The sequence below is a fragment of the Dipodomys merriami genome, unplaced genomic scaffold (assembly GCF_024711535.1).
Source record: "Dipodomys merriami isolate MVZ:Mamm:240054 unplaced genomic scaffold, mDipMer1.0.p SCAF_3, whole genome shotgun sequence".
NCBI lineage: Eukaryota > Metazoa > Chordata > Mammalia > Rodentia > Heteromyidae > Dipodomys > Dipodomys merriami.
The window spans coordinates 85,252,468-85,269,341 of record NW_027204492.1 but is presented as its reverse complement, the minus strand read 5'-3'; the positions used below and the strand labels follow the sequence as shown (position 1 = coordinate 85,269,341).

General features: G+C 48.4%; 1 protein-coding gene and 2 non-coding genes across 5 annotated transcripts; 1 reads left to right on the top strand and 2 right to left on the bottom strand.

Annotated features, from left to right (window-relative positions):
• The first annotated feature begins 549 nt into the window (after positions 1–549).
• Porcn (porcupine O-acyltransferase) lies at positions 550–16,246 on the top strand. 3 transcript variants are annotated; one of them, XM_070040523.1, is made up of 15 exons: positions 550–665; positions 1,327–1,511; positions 3,445–3,637; positions 4,112–4,155; positions 4,677–4,858; positions 4,941–5,071; positions 5,209–5,226; positions 6,698–6,712; positions 6,811–6,936; positions 7,336–7,436; positions 9,778–9,854; positions 9,952–10,015; positions 10,121–10,206; positions 12,593–12,703; positions 15,827–16,246. In XM_070040523.1, exons 2-15 carry the CDS (start codon positions 1,376–1,378, stop codon positions 15,926–15,928), a joined length of 1,386 nt encoding a protein of 461 aa, XP_069896624.1. In that variant the 5' UTR covers positions 550–665; positions 1,327–1,375; the 3' UTR covers positions 15,929–16,246. The 3 variants fall into 3 exon arrangements, with proteins under 3 accessions (XP_069896624.1, XP_069896625.1, XP_069896626.1); XM_070040525.1 differs by lacking the exon at positions 550–665 and having other exon boundaries at positions 1,460–1,511; positions 3,516–3,637; XM_070040524.1 differs by lacking the exons at positions 5,209–5,226; positions 6,698–6,712.
• On the bottom strand, positions 2,464–2,586 carry LOC138840575 (small nucleolar RNA SNORA40). The gene has a single exon (XR_011376138.1). It is a non-coding gene; the product is annotated as a small nucleolar RNA SNORA40 (small nucleolar RNA).
• LOC138840609 (U6 spliceosomal RNA) lies at positions 10,957–11,063 on the bottom strand. Its single transcript, XR_011376161.1, has one exon. It is a non-coding gene; the product is annotated as a U6 spliceosomal RNA (small nuclear RNA).
• Positions 16,247–16,874: the final 628 nt, after the last annotated feature.

The following is a 16,874-nucleotide window of genomic DNA, read 5'->3' as shown; positions in this document are numbered from 1 at the left end:
CTACAGGTAGCCCTCAGGGGACTCACGGGTGTCTAATGTATGCTCTTAGGTGACAGTCATTACCTATTAATGCTCCAGGCTTGTCCCCAGGGTAGGGAGGACTAGAGATTAGTTCAGATCCCTGGAAGGACTGAAAAAGTGAGAGTTGGATTTAGTCTCTGGACTCGTAGTCAGAGGACCCGCTTACGTGAGCGTGTGGGGCACGGGGGCTTCCCCTCCCCCACCCTCGCCCCAGACCTGTCTTTCCCATCTCAAGGGCCTAACGGTTAGAAATTGTCCCTTAGGAATTTGCCTCTGGGAAGCCCAGATAACCTCCGGCCAAGAACCTTCCAAGGCTGGAGTCCCAACCAGCCGGAAAAGTCCGCGCGAATGTTCTGCGCACCGACGTTCTCCTAAGCCCCGCGCCCCTCAACCTCACTGCTCCTCCTCCCCCTTGGTCCTCCGACTCCCTCCTCCCGTTCCCCGCCCCGCTCCAGCTCTCGGATTGGCCGAGCCTGCCTTTTGGCCCGCCCCGGGATTTAAAGGGCCCGCTTCACCGCGCCACCTTGAGAGCCGCTGCTGGTCCCGGCCTTGCGGCCTGCGGGGGAGGCTGCCCGGAGGAGGCGGCGACTGTGGCAGCGGCCGTGCGTCCCTGACCCCCAGGATCAAAGCTTCCTTCCTGCCAGGTAAGTCACCAGTAGTTCGCGCGCGGTTCCCCTGCTCCCATCTCTGAGGTGGCCTCCCAGCCAGGATCAAAAGCTCGTGTCCTGGGATCCCTTCCACATCACCTTTCAGACTCCCTTTCTTGTCGTGTCCCCTGCCAACACCTTCGCTTCCCTGTAGTCCCTGGACCCTAGAAGGGCTTTGTTGGCGGCCTTTTGCCTGGTGGGGGTGAGATGGACTCCGCGGATACAGGAACCCTCCCCAACCATACATAGAAAGATGCACACGGCCTCTAATTGTCACAGAATCCCCCCTCTGTGCCCTCCACACAGAGTGACTACCTTGGAAACCAAGGATCTCCCTTTCCCCTTGGCCTATGTGATATATGGGCCTAGAATGTACATCATTCGATCATCATCACACCAGATTGTTGACTGTATTCAAGACACACAGGTCCTTCATTCACTTAAGGTCACAGTGCATTCAGAACACCCACCAACACTCACAGCTGGTGGCTCAGTCTGATGTACTTCAGATTCACATCTTTCCCCAAGCCCTGAGTACCAGCCGTGGGATCAACAGCCCCAAGCTGAAATCTTGAGTCCTCAAGTCAAAGACTAGGAGGCCCCATGGACACCCTGTGCTTGCTTCCTTTCTCTGTCTCCCCCCCCCCCCTCTTGGCAGATCTAACCACCTGTCCATCCTTCCATCCATCCATCCGTGGGGGTCCACAATGGCCACCTTCAGCCGCCAGGAATTTTTCCAGCAGCTACTGCAGGGCTGTCTCCTGCCTACTGTCCAGCAGGGCATTGACCAGATCTGGCTACTCCTTGCCATCTGCCTCGCCTGCCGCCTCCTCTGGAGGCTTGGTAAGTGCCTGTCACACCATGTGACACCATGTCAGATGTTATATCTGCCACAGTTCATCCATACCAAGCCATATCATGCCAGGCCAAGCCAAGCCCCAACAGACTTAGCTCATCAGGCCAGGCTCCACTCCATCATACCCCATCGTACAGTGCCCCGGCACACCATGCCACGCGGTGCAAAGCCACAACCTGTTATAGCAAGTCTTGTCTTTCAGTATCTTAGATTTTGGAGATTGGAAAGTCAAGCTTCTTCCTATCTTGAGATAGAAATATTTATAGCCCAAGGTTATGAGATTGTGGAATGCTGATGTTACAGGATTAGGGAATTCCAAAGTACCATGATTAGAGGGTTTGGAGATACTGACAAGTTGTAGTTCTCACTTTCTAGGTTTCCAAATATGGGTACTCTGGATTTCTATAATCAAGGCATGATGAGATTTCAGGATTCTGGGATCCTGGAGTGTTACCACATTTACAGCAGGCTTGCATACAAATGATAAGATTCAAAGCCCTTGAGCTTAGTAGTGGTGACCTATCTCACTACTCAGGAGGGTGGGATCTGAGGATCATGGTTTGAAGCCAGCCTGAGCAGAAAAGCCCAAGAGACTCTTATCTCCAAGTAATCAGTAAAAAGCTAGAAGTGGAGCTGTGTATCAACTCTGAACAGAAAAGATTAATCCAGAGCATGAGACCCAAACTTCAAGCCCCAGTACTGGCATAGACACACAAAAAGGTTTGAAGTCCTGAGAACTTCTGTAGGTTGCAAAATTTTTGAAAACCTTAGATTCAAAAGTTCTACTCATTTCCCATTTTATTTTAAGTGGATATGTTATTTTTCCCCAGGATGATGATGATGATGATGATGATGATTTAGCTTTTACATCATCTTAATTCTCAGAGCCAACCTGCATGAGTTTACAATACCCTCATCATTGCCAACTATTGTAGGAATCATAGTCCTTCTTACATGTACCATAACTCGTACTCAACAAAGAGTTCTGGGTTGCCAAAGAGGATTCGCTGATTGCACCTGTTGGTAAGGCTTTGTTACAAATTAAACAAAGACACAAATGCTATGGGGTCATTATTTTTACATATTTCAAAGCTACTGAAAAATGGACAGGACAGTACAATGAACACCCATATATGTGTAATCAGATTCCCCAAACTTACCATCTTGTCATGTTAGCTGGCTTTACCCTCCTTTCTGTCCATCTATTTATTACCATCTATCCATCCATAATCTTCCTGAACCACTTAAATAATGTGCTGACATGACATTTCACTATAAAACCTTCAATGTATTATGGGCCCCAAGAACAAGAAAATCTTCTCCCATGGTTTCAACTATCTCCCCCCTAAAAATTTTAACCTACTGAGCACTGGTAGCTCATACCTACTCCATCACCATTCTCATATACCTACTTAGGAGGCTGAGAAATGAGGATGGTTCAAAGCTAGCCTGGGCAGGAAAAGTCTGAGAGACTCTTATCTCCAGTTAACCACCAAAAGCTAGAAGTGAAACTATGGCTCAAGTAGTGGAGTGCCAGCCTTGAGCAAAAAAGCTAAGGGATTGCACCTAGTCCTTGAGTTCAGGCCCCAGTACCAGAAACAAACAAACAAAAAAAAAAAACCCAGCACTTGGGAGCTGATATTTAAATTTCTTCCAGGGTCTCCAGAATATCCTTAATAGTTGTTTCTTTTCTTTAAACCCAGGCTCTGGCACCCCAGTCAGCTCCCCAATACCAGCTTTGGGTCCCCTCCAGTCCCATCACATTCTAACCTCTAGACCTTTGCCCAGGCTGTGTGCCCTCTGCCCAGGTCCTCTTCCCCTTCCCACCAGTCCACCAACCTCCCCTTTTCTTGTTCTCTCCCTCTCTCTCTCTCCCTCTTTCTCTCCCTCTCTCCTCTTCTCTCTCCCTGTCACCTGAAGGGTTACCATCCTACCTGAAGCATGCAAGCACCGTAGCAGGCGGGTTCTTCAGCCTCTACCACTTCTTCCAGCTGCATATGGTTTGGGTCGTGCTGCTCAGCCTCCTGTGCTACCTCGTGCTGTTCCTCTGCCGACACTCCTCCCACCGAGGCGTCTTCCTCTCCGTCACCATCCTCATCTACCTACTCATGGGGTATGGGTTTGTGTCTTCATCCTCCCTGTTAAAAGAAAGTCAAAGGTAGCCAGGTTGCTCACTCAGGAGGCTGAGATCTGAGGATTGAGGCTCAAAGCCAGCCTGGGGCAGAAAAGTCCATGAGACTCATATCTTTCCCTACCAAAAAGTCAGAAGTGGAGGTGTGGCTCAAGTGGTAGAAGACTAGCCTTGAGTGAAAAAGCTAAGGGACAGCATCCAGATGCTGAGTGCAAGCCCCGGTACTGGCACAAAAAAGAAAGGAGTCTGGGAGAATTGTTCAAATAGGGGACCCTGTAGACTTGTCCTTTTGTGAAGCTGTATAGAATGGGTTGGGCATAAGCTTGTCCTGGAAAAGGGATCCTGTGAATTGTGCAGAGCAGGAGAAGGCACCTTGGAATCCCCCACCTTCCTGCTCTGTGATCTTCATGATGTCATGGGTACTGGGGGACTAAAACTAGTACCTTATTTCCTCAGTGAGATGCATATGGTGGACACAGTGACATGGCATAAGATGCGAGGTAGGTGGCCTTGTCCCAGCCCTCCTATCCCTTCCATATCCCAGCTACCCCTACCCTGACTCTTTCCTCCCCTACTTTTCTCCTCTTCCATCACCCCACCATGCAGACCTTGCTTTCCCCTTGAATCTGTGGCTCTTCCCACCATGTTTTCCCCACCAGTCTGTCTGTCCATCTATATGGGTCTGATGCTCTTGAGTAAGGCTATCTACCTGTCCTGGACCAACTTGCCTACTAGGCTGTCTGACTCTGTACCCACCTACCACTTTTTTCCTTTGTGTGTGTATGTGTTTGTGTTTGTGTGTATGTGTGTGTGTGTGTGTGCGTGCGTGTGCGTGTGTATGTGTTTGGTACTGGGGTTTGAACTTAGGGCCTTGCACTTGCTAGACACATGCTCTACCAACTGAGCTATGGCCCCAGCCCAGGACCCCCATTTTCCTACTCACCTCCCACCTGGTACACCCTATCCCTCCATACTGACCTGCTCACTTGCTTGTCCACTTGACCATGGGCCCCATACATAGGGGCCCAGATGATCGTGGCCATGAAGGCAGTGTCTCTGGGCTTCGACTTGGACCGGGGCGAGGTGGGTGCAGTGCCCTCACCTGTGGAGTTCATGGGCTACCTCTACTTCGTGGGCACCATTGTCTTTGGGCCCTGGATATCCTTTCACAGCTACCTACAGGCTGTCCAAGGCCGCCCACTGGTGAGTTCCCCAGTGGAAAAGTGGGGACAGGGGCTGTGGGAGTTGCCATGGGACAGAGTTTATGGAGTCTTAATTCCTACAGAGTCGCCGATGGCTACGGAAGGTGGCCTGGAGCCTGGCCTTGGCCCTGCTGTGCCTCGTACTTTCCACTTGTGTGGGCCCCTACCTCTTCCCCTACTTCATCCCCCTTGATGGTGACCGCCTCCTTCGCAAGTGAGCACAGCCTTCCAGGCCCTTGCCCAGCAGTGGGGGGGGGGGGGGGGAGGTAGGATGGGGTGGGCTAGGGGCCTGGGGTCTGCCCAACTTTGAGCCTGTCTCTTAATGCTTCTGTCTGTCTTCTGTTACTACAGCAAGAAACGCAAGGCCAGGTAAATGAGGGCAGGTGCTGAGGGCGAATGGGATGACCCAGGGTGGGGGCACAGCTTTGGACCAATTGGTTCCAGAAGTCTGAATCTATCTGACCATGGCTAGACAGAGATTGAGTGTCCATCAGTGGATGCCTGTTTGACCAGGATTGGCTCTGTGACTCCATGGATGACTGACACTCTGACACAATGTGTCTGGCTGTCCATCTGTTCACTTGTTTCACCATTAGAAACAAGTTACATGGCTCTCATGGGAAGTGACAAGTGTGTATTGCTTGGTGAACCTAAAGTGTCTCTGACTCTGGCTAGGGGGATGCATGACTTGTTTGCTGATGGTCACTGATGCCGTGAATGTGGGACTGTGATGGGGTATGTGGCCATCATTGGCTGGGAGAAAGCTGAGCTGATGATTCTGGCCTGCTAATTGTAGTTTGCCTATAATATGTAGTGTGTCTTTCTATGATGGATCCTGCCTGTGTGTCTGCCTTCTCTGATTATGTGGTGTTCTCTAACTGAGAGATTATGGCCAACTGTAAGCCTGTGCCTGTCTACCTCTGGCTTTTGCACCAGCATTGGGTCTGGCTACATGATTGACCCCCATCCATAATCCACTGGCTGTTGATTATGTCTGATGCTAAAGCAACTTCAAAAAGTCAAATGAACTGGGTGGTGGTAGCTCACCCCTGTAATCCTACTCAGGAGACTGAAATCTCAAGATCATAGTTCAAAGCCAGCCTAGACAGAAAAAGTCTCTGAGACTCTTATCTGCAGTTAACCTGTAAAAAGCAAGAAGTAGAGGTGTATCTCAAATGGTAGAGTGCCAGCTTTGAGTGAAAAACCAAGCAAGAACATGAGGCCCTGAGTTTAAGCCCCAGTATTGCTCGTGTGCACATGCGCATGTACACACACACACACACACACACACACACACACACACACACACACACACACACACACACACACACACACACACACACACACATCAATGACCAGCATCCCCAAGTTAAGCAGGCAGGCATGAATCCCAGAGCTGATTTCAGACTGTGTGTGCACAATGCTGCCCAGTTTTGAACATATCTGATGATGAAGCTAGTGCGCTCTGTGTGTGTGTGTGTGTGTGTGTGTGTGTGTGTGTGTGTGTGTGTGTGTGTGTGTGTGTGTGTGTGTGATTGGTCTTGTTAGCGAATTCTGTTAGAGAACTTGAAGGCTGGGAAGCTGAAAGCATTTGTGTTTGGCTGGGTGGCCATTTCCAGGTGCAGACAATGTCATATCACAGAACAGCTTATGCATCCTTTTAAGCCACTTAAAACCCACTGCCTGACAGTGTATGTGGGTGTGTGACTCTCATAATCTGCCTCTTGCCACTATGCTTCTGTCTGTCTTGTCTATGAAGAACTCAGGCCGGCTCCCAGGGCCTCTCTGACTCTTCTTTTCTTTCTTCTCTGCTGCCTTCCTGACCCCTGGGGGGCCCTAGAGGCACCTTGGTAAGGTGAGTCCACAGAGTGGGGGCTAGGGATGCTGATACATGGTGGGGTATCATGGTGGGGCCTAGGTATGATGCCTCTCTCCCTGCCCCTCTGTCTTTAGGTGGCTCCGAGCCTACGAGAGTGCTGTGTCCTTCCACTTTAGCAACTATTTTGTGGGCTTCCTGTCTGAGGCCACAGCCACGTTGGCAGGGGCTGGCTTCACAGAAGAGAAGGACCACCTGAAATGGTAGGGAGGGCTTGGGGGCCTCGTCTCACACAGGGTGTTGCCTAGAGGAGCTACAGGGAGGGAGAAGGGGGATACCCAGGGAAGAAAGAGCTAAGACAAAAATGTGGCAACCGGCCATCCACCAGTGACTCATGCCTGTAATCATAGCTACTCAGAAGGCCAAGATTTGAAAATCAGGTCAAAGCCAGACCATATAGGCAAGTCCAAGAGACTCTGATCTCCAATTAACAAGCAAAAAATCAGAAGTGAAGCTTTGACTTGAGTAGTAGAGTCCCTGAGCACAAAAGTTCATGGACAGTACCTAGGCCCTCAGTTCAAGGCCCAGGACTAGCACGCACAAATGTGGAAGCCAGATGGGTTGAGATCCCAATAAGATTTACACATCCCTTTCATCTACAGGGACCTGACAGTGTCCAAGCCAATGAAAGTAGAACTGCCCCGATCAATGGTGGAAGTCGTCACAAGCTGGAACCTGCCTATGTCTTATTGGTTAAACAACTGTGAGTCACCAAGTCACCTTTCCAGGGGAGTTGATAATCCAGGACCCTTTAAACATTTATACAGTAAATATATTAAACAAATACTATGTGTTGAATACTAAAGATACAAGGACTAAAAAAAAAAAAAAAATCATGCCTGTAATCCTAGCTACTCGGGAGGCTGAGATCTAAGGATCATAGTTCAAAGCCAGCCTGGGCAGGAAAATCCTTGAGACTAATCTCCAGTTAACCACCAGTAAACCCAAGCAAGAATGTCATGAAACTCTTATCTACACTTAAACAACCAAAACCTAGAAACAGGGGTGTGGCTCAAGTGGTAGAGTGCTAACTGAGTGAAAAAGCTAAGGGACAGAGCCCAGGCCCTGAGTTCAAGCACAAAAATTAAGTAAATAGGGTCTGGAATGTGGGTTAGTGGTAGACTGCTTGCCTAGCATGCATGAAGCCCTGGATTTGATTCCTCAGTACCACATACACAGAAAAAAAAGCCGGAAATGGCACTGTGGCTCAAGTGGTAGAGTGCTAGCCTTGAGCAAAAGAAGCTTAGGGACAGTGCTCAGGTACTGACTTCAAGCCCCAAGACTGGACAAAAGTAAATAGATAGATAGATAGATAGATAGATAGATAGATAGATAGATAGATAGATAGATAGATGAAAAAGATACAATAGTTCATATGGTGATGAGCGCTATGATAAAAATAATAAGAATCATAAGAATAACAAAGCAGGGGCTGGGAAGGTGGCTCAGTGGTAGAGCGCTTGCCTTGCATGCTCGAGGCCCTGGGTTCGATTCCTGAGCACCACATAAGCAAAAAGAAAAAAGCCGGAAGTGGCGCTGTGGCTCAAGTGGTAGAGCACTAGCCTTGAGCTGAAGAGCTGAGGGACAGCGCCCAGACCCAGAGTTCAGGCCCCACGACCGCCCCCCCCCCCCCCCGCAAAAAAAAATAACAAAGCAGGTAAAGATTATCTAGTAATACCAGCCAGAGTCGGGAGAAGTGTGCCAATTTTAAATAAATGAGATCAGGCAAGTGTCAAGGAGGACATGGCATTTAAGGAAAGATCTAAGGAGGTAAAGGAAAAAGGAACACAGGTATGTGGGGAAAGACAGTGACAGATGGAGGGAGCAACAGGTGCAAAGGCCTTGAGGCAGGAGTTTGATGTATATAAGGAACATCAAGGTTGTTGAGGGGATTGGGAAGGTGGTAGAGCTTATGCTTAGTAACATGTGCAAGCGCCCAGGTCCAATTCCTCCCTGGAGAAAAGAAAGAAGGTCATTGGGGGCAGGCACAGAGTAAGAAAGAGGGTCAGTGGTGGGACATGTGCTGAGAGCCTAGTGGGCCTTGAAGAGAACTTGCATTTTTGTTTTAGAGAGAGACAGTCCCTCAGGGAGGGCTCTGAGCAGAGAACAGCTGTGAGTAACATGGGTTGTAACAGGATCTCTTCTGGCTGACAGACTGAGGGGAAGGGGAGAATGAACTTAGGAGGCCAGGTAGCAGACCAGGTGAAGGTTAGTGGTAGCAGCAAGGCACATGGGGAGGGTCGAGATCAAATTCTGGATAAGTTCTTTAGAAGAAACTGACAAGATTTGCTAAGAGTTTGGATTTTAGGTATAGGAGTGGGAAGATCATGAGTTTGAAATTTTCGCTCTAAGAATGTGGAAGAGTTGCCAGTGATTGAACTCGGAATGACTTAAGAGAAGCAGGCTGAGGTGGAAGTGGGGGTTGAAAGATCTGGAACTAAATCTTTTTTATTCCACTCCTGGGGCTTAAACTCAGGGCCTGGGCTCTGTCCCTGAGCCTCTCTGTGCTCAAAGCTAGCACTCTATCACTTGAACCACAGTGCTACTTCTGGTCTTTCCTGTTTATATGGTACTGAGGAATCAAACCCAGGGCTTCATGCATGCTAGGCAAGCACTCTACCACTAAGCCACATTTTCAGCCTAGAACTAAGTCTTGAGTGTGTGAACTTTGAGGCTATCCTAAGGACTTTTTGGGGGGACTGCAGCAATCTTCATCCTGTCTGTGGCTCTGGGGAAGAGCAGAGGACATTTCTAGACAATCGTGTGTGTGCATGCACGTGCTTACTTTCTGGTACTGGGGCTAGAGTTCAAGGTCTGAGTGCTGGCCCTTAGCTTTTTCACTCAAAGCTAGTACTCTCTCACTTGAGCCACAGCTCCACTTCCAGAATTTGCTGGTTAACTGGAGGTAAGAATTTCAGGACTTTCCTGCCCAGGCTGGCTTTGAACCATGATCCTCTGATCTCAGCCTCTTAAGTAGCTAGGATTATATGCATGAGCCCCTCATGCCTGGTTCTAGATAATTTTGACCCAGATCTCTCTTTTAGATGTTTTTAAGAATGCTCTTCGTCTGGGGACCTTCTCAGCTGTGCTTGTCACCTATGCAGCCAGTGCCCTCCTACATGTGAGAAGGACCAAATGGGATGGGGGGGGAGGGAGATGGGGAGATGGGATGGCAAGGCTTCCTCCTTACTCACCTCATTGCTCCCCTTGGCCCCCAGGGCTTTAGCTTTCACCTGGCTGCAGTACTACTGTCCCTGGCATTTATCACTTATGTGGAACACGGTAAGTGCAGGGCCCAGCCCAACAGACAGTTGGAAAGCTGACTAAAGTCTGAAGTCACTGTCCCCTGAAGCTAACCTCCCCTCCTTACCTCCTTGCACTGCCCAGTCCTCCGGAAGCGCCTGGCTCGGATCCTCAGTGCCTGTGTCTTGTCGAAGCAGTGTCCACCAGACTGTGCACACAGGCATCGCTTGGTGAGGTTTCAGCCTGGGCCGTGTCATGCTCAGCACTCCTCAAAACTGGCACTTCTGTCTTCATCTTGTATCTGTGTCAAGGGGACCCAGGTTTCTCTTCTGGTGCCTGAGCTACCCCCATAACTTCACCTCTATTCCTCTGCATCTGTTTTTTCCAAAGAAGCATTTATTGAGCACTTGCTCTATACATATCTGTCATCTGCACCCCTTCACCAACATTTTTTAAGCTTCTGTGGTTCTAGGAGCTGGAGACACAGGTGTGACAAAACTGGCCCAAGTTCAGGCCCTGTGGGACAAGCACATTAAAGGGAGTGACTAAGTCAATCACGTCTAATAATAGCTTGCCAGGTTGTGAGTGGCCCTAAACACAAAGGAAGCCCCCAAGTGGTAGTGACTTTTGCAGTCTTTTTTTTTTTTATTGTGAAAATACTGTACAGAGGGGTTACAATTACATGGGCAAGATAATGAGTACATTTCTTATCAAGCATTGTAGCCTCCTCCTTTGTTTCCCTTTCCTATCCCTTCCCATCCTTTCCCCACCCCCCCACCAAAGTTGTAAATTTCGTTTTTGACATGACTTGTACATTTCATTGTTGCAATGGGTCCAATGTTTTTCCCCTTCCCCTCCACATATTATACCGACATCAAATACAGTGAAAGCAGGGGTTAAACTGTGGGGGAGGGACATACAAAGCAACAAAGAAATAAATGTGTTAGAAACAATCGCATGAAAGAAAAAAAACACATTTGAAAAATATGGAACGCTTCACGAATTTGCGTGTCATCCTTGCACAGGGGCCATGCTAATCTTCTCTGTATCGTTCCAATTTAAGTATATGTGTTGCCGAAGCGAACACTGCAGTCTTTTTTTTTTTTTCCTGCTGGTAATGAAGCTTGAGCTCATCAAGGTCTGAGTCCTTAGCATTTTTGCTCAAGGCTGGCACTCTACCACTTGAGCCACAGCTCCACTTCAGGCTTTTCTTTGCCAATCCTGGGGACTGAACTCAGTGCCTGGGCTCTGTCCCTGCATTTCTTTTGCTCAAGGCTAACACTACAGCTCCACTTCAGGCTTTTTCCTAGGTTAGTGGAGATAAGAATCTCGTGGAATTTCCTGTCCCGGCTGGCTTCATACCATGATCCCAGAGTAGCTAGGATTACAGACATGAGCCACCGGTGTCTGGCAGCACTTCAGGCTTTTTGCTGCTTAATTAGAGATAAGAGTCTCTTAGACTTTCCTGAACCTGGCTGCCTTTGGACTGTGATCCTCAGATCTCAACCTTCTGAATAGTTTGCCTTTGGACTGTGATCCTCAGATCTCAACCTTCTGAATAGTTTGCTAGGATTGATAACAGATGTGCGCCATCAGCACCAAGTGACTTTTGAGTTCTTTGCGTGAAGGAAGGGAGGGGGAGAGGCATCCCAGGCAAAGGACACAGCCAAAGTAAAGGCCTGACATGAGCTGGGAGTGAGTCTGCAATCTTTAAGGAACCCTCAGTGAGCTGAATAAGCAAGGGCTAAAGTGAGGGAGATGCATGTCTTCTAGGCCACGATGGGACTTTTTTTGTCAGTCCTGGAGCTTAAATTCAGGGCCTGGGCACTGTCCCTGAGGCTTTGTTCTAGCCTAGTGCTCTACCATTTTGAGCCATATTTCCACTGGCCATAAGAATCTCAAAGGGGCTGGGAAGGTGGCTCCGTGGTAGAGTGCTTGCCTTGCATGCCTGAGGCCCTGGGTTCAATTCCTCAGCACCACATAAGCAAAAAGAAAAAAAGCCGGAAGTGGCGCTGTGGCTCAAGCAGTAGAGCACTAGCCTTGAGCTGAAGAGCTGAGGGACAGCGCCCAGGCCCAGAGTTCAGGCCCCACAACTGGACCCCCCCCAAAAAAAGAGTCTCAAAGACTTTCTTGCTCTGGCTGGCATTGAACCACGATCCTCAGATCTCAGCCTCCTGAGTAGCTAGGATTACAAGAATGAGCCACCACCACCCAGCAGGATTTGTTTTTGTGTTGATATCCATTCTGTTTATCATTAAAACAAAAACCATACAGACCATCTCAAATTGTCTCCCACCCTGCACCAATGCTCATCACCATAGTCTCTCCAGCCTAAAATGCCTATTTTTGTTTCTCTGCCTGAATATTCATCTCTCACCCAACCCAGATGCCTTCATGGTTAATATAAGCACCCTTGTCCTTGGATGCTTCTGTGTGTCCCTAAAAAGCCTTCCTGTAACTTCTCTTTCTTACCTTGGGATACCCTGGGCATTTTGATTCCTGGCACCCATGGTGCCTTATGTGGCCCCTTGGGCTTCCCTACACAGGTGGAGGTGGGAGGGGGTGTGAAGCAGTGAGGAGGTCCAGCTGTGGAGTGTATCTATCTGCCCTCCACAGAGCCTGTGGGTACGAGCTTTAAACTTGCTCTTTGGGGCCCTGGCCATCTTCCACCTGTCCTACCTGGGATCCCTGTTTGATGTTGATGTGGACGACACCACAGAGGAGCAGGTGAGGAGGGGTTCTGCACTGCAGGGAGGGGGGGGGAGGGGGGGGAGTGAACTAGGAATGGCACTTCCTGATCATGGGAAAATGTAGACAGAGGCTAGAGGCAGCCAGGAGCATCTCTGGTTATGTGACTTGGCTTGAACTTCTCCTTTTCCATTGTTCCTCACAGTGAGTCACACTGTTGGCTTTGTACATTTGTGCTGGTACTGGGGCTTGCATGTAGGGCCTGGTTGCTGTTTCTTAGCTTTTTCACTTAAGGCTGGGACTTTATCATTTAAGCCACATCTCTACTTCTTTCTACCTTTTAGGTGGTTAATTGGAAATAGAGTCTATTGGGTTTGTCTGCCTGAACTGGCTTTGAACCTACATCCTCAGATCTCTGCCTCCTGAGTAGCTAGGATTACAAGCATGAGCCACTGGTACCTAGCCTCAAATAGGTGTGTGTGGGTGTGTGTGGGAGTATGCGTAGGGGCTTAATAAACAATATTCAACTTTATTCAGTTTAGGTGCATTCTGGGTTTGATTTATTTTTTAAGTAGAGTTTTTTTGTTTTTTTTTTTTTTTAATTTCATTTATTTATTTTTGCCAGTACTGGGACTTGAACTTGGGGTCTGGGCACTGTACCTGAGCTTCTTTTGTTCAAGACTAGCACTCTACTACTTGAGCCGCAGCACCAATTCTGGATTTTTGTGTATGTATATGTGTGTGCCAGTACTGGGGCTTGAACTTGGGGCCTGGGCACTGTCCCTGAGCTTTTGTGCTCAAGGCTAATGCTCTACCACTTGAGCCACAGCTCCACTTCTGTCCATTTTGTTGGTTAATTATAGATAAGAGTCCCATGGACTGTCCTACCTGGGGTGGCTTCAATCTGTGAACCTCAGATCTCAGCCTCCTGAGTAGCTACGATTACAGGCATGAGCCACCAGCACCTAGCTTGAAATAAATGTTCTGTCTTTTTCTTTTCTTTTTTTCTTTCATTCTTTTTTTTGGCAGGGGGGTGGTCAGTCATGAGGCTTGAACTCTGGGCCTGGGCACTGTCCCTGAACTCTTCAGCTCAAGGCAAGCATTCTACCACTGGAGCCACTGTGTCACTTCCAGTTCTCTGGTGGTTTATTGGAGATAAGAGTCTCATGGACTTACCTGCCCGGGCTGGCTTTGAACCATGATCCTCAGATCTCAGCCTCCTCAGTAGCTAGGATTACAGGCATAAGCCACCTGTAAAGGCTACTTGTAGTCAGGTTCTGGTGACTCACACCTGTAATCCTAGCTACTTGGGAGACTGCAATCCAAGGATTATGGTTCAAAGCCATCCCAGACAGAAAAGTCCATGAGATTCTTATCTTCAATTAACCAGCAAAAAGTCAGAGTTGAGGAATGAAGCTCAAGTGGAAAGGAACCTGCCTTGTGGAAGTACAGCCGTGGCTCAAATTGGTAGAGCACTATCTTTGTGGGGGGTTTTGTTCGTTTTTTTTTTTTTTTTTTTTTTTTTTTGCTGGTCATGGGGCCTGAACTCTGGGCCTGGGCGATGCCCCTTAGCTCTTCAGCTCAAGGCTAGCACTCTACCACTTGAACCACAGCGCCACTTCTGGCTTTTTCTGCTTATGTGGTACTGAGGAATTGAACCCAGGACCTCATGCATGCAAGGCAAGCACGGTAGAGCACTATCTTTGAGCAAAAGAGCTCATGGACAGTGCCCAGACCTTGCCCTACGACTGCCCCCTCCTAAAAAAGAACCTGCCTTGAATGTAAAGGCCAAATGAAAGCTCGATGTCCTGAGTCAAAAGCCCAGTATTCATACACACACACACACACATTTGTTTTTTTTTTTTGTTTTTTTTTGGGTCCGGTCATGGGGCCTGAACTCTGGGCCTGGGCGCTGTCCCTCAGCTCTTCAGCTCAAGGCTAGCACTCTACCACTTGAGCCACAGCGCCACTTCCAGCTTTTTTTTTCTTTTTGCTTATGTGGTGCTGGGGAATCGAACTCAGGGCCTCAGGCATGCAAGGCAAGCGCTCTACCACTGAGCCACCTTCCCAGTCCACGCACGATCTATTTGTATTTACTGAATGGACTACACACCTTCTTTGGTAATTTTTTTTTTGTCTTGAAATGTTTTTCTAAGCTAGGTGCCGGTGGCTCACACCTGTAATCCTAGTTACTCAGGAGGCTGAGATCTGAGCATCATGGTTCAAAGCCAGCCTGGGCAGGAAAGTCCGTGAGACTCTTATCTCCAATAAGCCACTAGAAAACCGGAAGTGGCACTGTGCCTCAAGCAGTAGAGTGCTTGCCTTGAGCTGAAGAGAGCAGGGACAGTGCCCAAGCTCAGAGTTCAAGCCCCACGACCAACCAAAAAAAAAGATTTTTTTCTAACCTTCTTTATTTATTAAGGAGTTTACAAGTTACAGAATAAGAAAGTTCTCCTGTTTCTTAAAATAATTTTTTTGCAGTGGGGATCAAATCCAGAGCTTCATGCATACTAAACATAATCCCGCACACACTAATCTACACTCACAGTTCCTTGGAATGATTTGTGTGCGTGCGTGTGTGTGTTGAAATCGGGGCCTCAAATTGCTTGGCTGGCTCTCTACCACTGAACCATGCCTCCAGCCTGGCTTTTTGCTGGTTATTTTGGAGATGGAATTTCTTGGACTTTTCAGTCTAAGCTAACTTCAAAACATGATCTTCCAGGTCTCTGTCTCATGAGTAGGTAGGATTAAAGAAAAAACATGTCTGAGTGCCAGTGCTCATACCTGTAATCATAGCTACTCAGAAAGCTAAGATCTGAGGATCATGGTTCAAAGCCAGCCCAGGCAGGAAAGTCTATGAGATTCTTATCTCCAATTAACCATCAAAAGCTGGCAGTGGAGCTATGACTCAAGTAATAGAGCACTAGCCTTGAGCACAGAGACAGTGTCCAGGCCTTGAGTTCAAAACCCAGTACCAACAACCACCCCCCCGCCCCCCCCCCCCCCACGGAAACACAGACTATATCTGGTTAGCTTTTATTTGTACTCAGGCCCTTCCATACCTTGGGGATATCAGTGAGTAATAGAAATGTTCTTGGGCTGGATTTTCCTGAGACTCACTGTCTTTGCTTAGTAGAACTATTGTATCTCTCTTTTCCACAGGGCTATGGCATGGCGTACACTGTCCACAAGTGGTCAGAGCTCAGCTGGGCCAGTCACTGGGTCACTTTTGGATGCTGGATCTTCTACCGTCTCATAGGCTGAAGCATATGCCCCTCATAGCCCCAAGATCCTCTTCAGGGTGCCAGCTTTGATGGGGGATGCAGAAAGGCTCTATCACTACTCCTTGACTCCTCTGTGTCCTCAACCCCCACCACCCCTATACACAGACACACACACACACAATCTCCATGCCTGTCAATCCCCACCTCACCATCAGGCAGGAAAGGGTGGTCCTTGTTGGGGCGTAGGAATGGGGGATACTTGGGGAAGCAGAGATGGGGAGATCCAGGGCCTCCCTGCCTGCCCTCTTCTTTTTTTATATACAGTTTGTTATTGTCAAATAAAAGTAGAAATATACAATAGGCTCTTTCTTCACTGCTCAGAGGGAAATAGAGTGAACAATGAAGCAAGCACAGCAGTAGGAAAAAGTTTGGAAACTGAAAACTATGAGGAAGGAGCAGACTGTGATTGGTTCACTCTTTTATGATTGTTCCTGATTGGCTGATAAGCCCGAGGATGGCTAGGTCTTGGTCCTATTCGATTTGAATAGGGCTGGATTCTGGGGGGAAAGACAGATATTCATTGGCTAGACAACTGAGATCACTATTCCAAATGATTTATCCTACTAGGACCAGAGAGAACGCAAGACAGATGACAGGTTGATATTATTGGTCCTTAGGACTGAGGATTGTGGTTGTCTGGATTCTGACTGAATGCTTTGTGGATGCTCACTAGTTTAGTATTAATGCCATTCTGGTTAGCTATTTAGAATTGGCAGGGTTGAAGATCTCCATGCCAATTAGCTTGTCGGACTGAGGGGCCTGGGTCCTGATTGGTTATGATTTGAAGTCCGTGGAAGTAAAGCTGACCATGCCTGTAGGACTGAGGGTTTCTGAGGACTGCGGGGACCAGGGACAAGGTTTTGTAGCGTGCACGGTGTGGTCAGCCACTTATTTTCCTTACATTAAGAGTGGGAGTTGGTCTGGGA

What these genes read in the sequence shown, in the direction of transcription:
- Porcn (XM_070040523.1), top strand. Translation starts at nt 1,376, where the DNA reads ATGGCCACCTTCAGCCGCCAGGAATTTTTCCAGCAGCTACTGCAGGGC. An exon ending in GTGCACACAGGCATCGCTTG is followed by an intron (nt 10,207 to 12,592) that starts GTGAGGTTTCAG and finishes TGCCCTCCACAG; the next exon opens with AGCCTGTGGGTACGAGCTTT. An exon ending in ACGACACCACAGAGGAGCAG is followed by an intron (nt 12,704 to 15,826) that starts GTGAGGAGGGGT and finishes TCTTTTCCACAG; the next exon opens with GGCTATGGCATGGCGTACAC.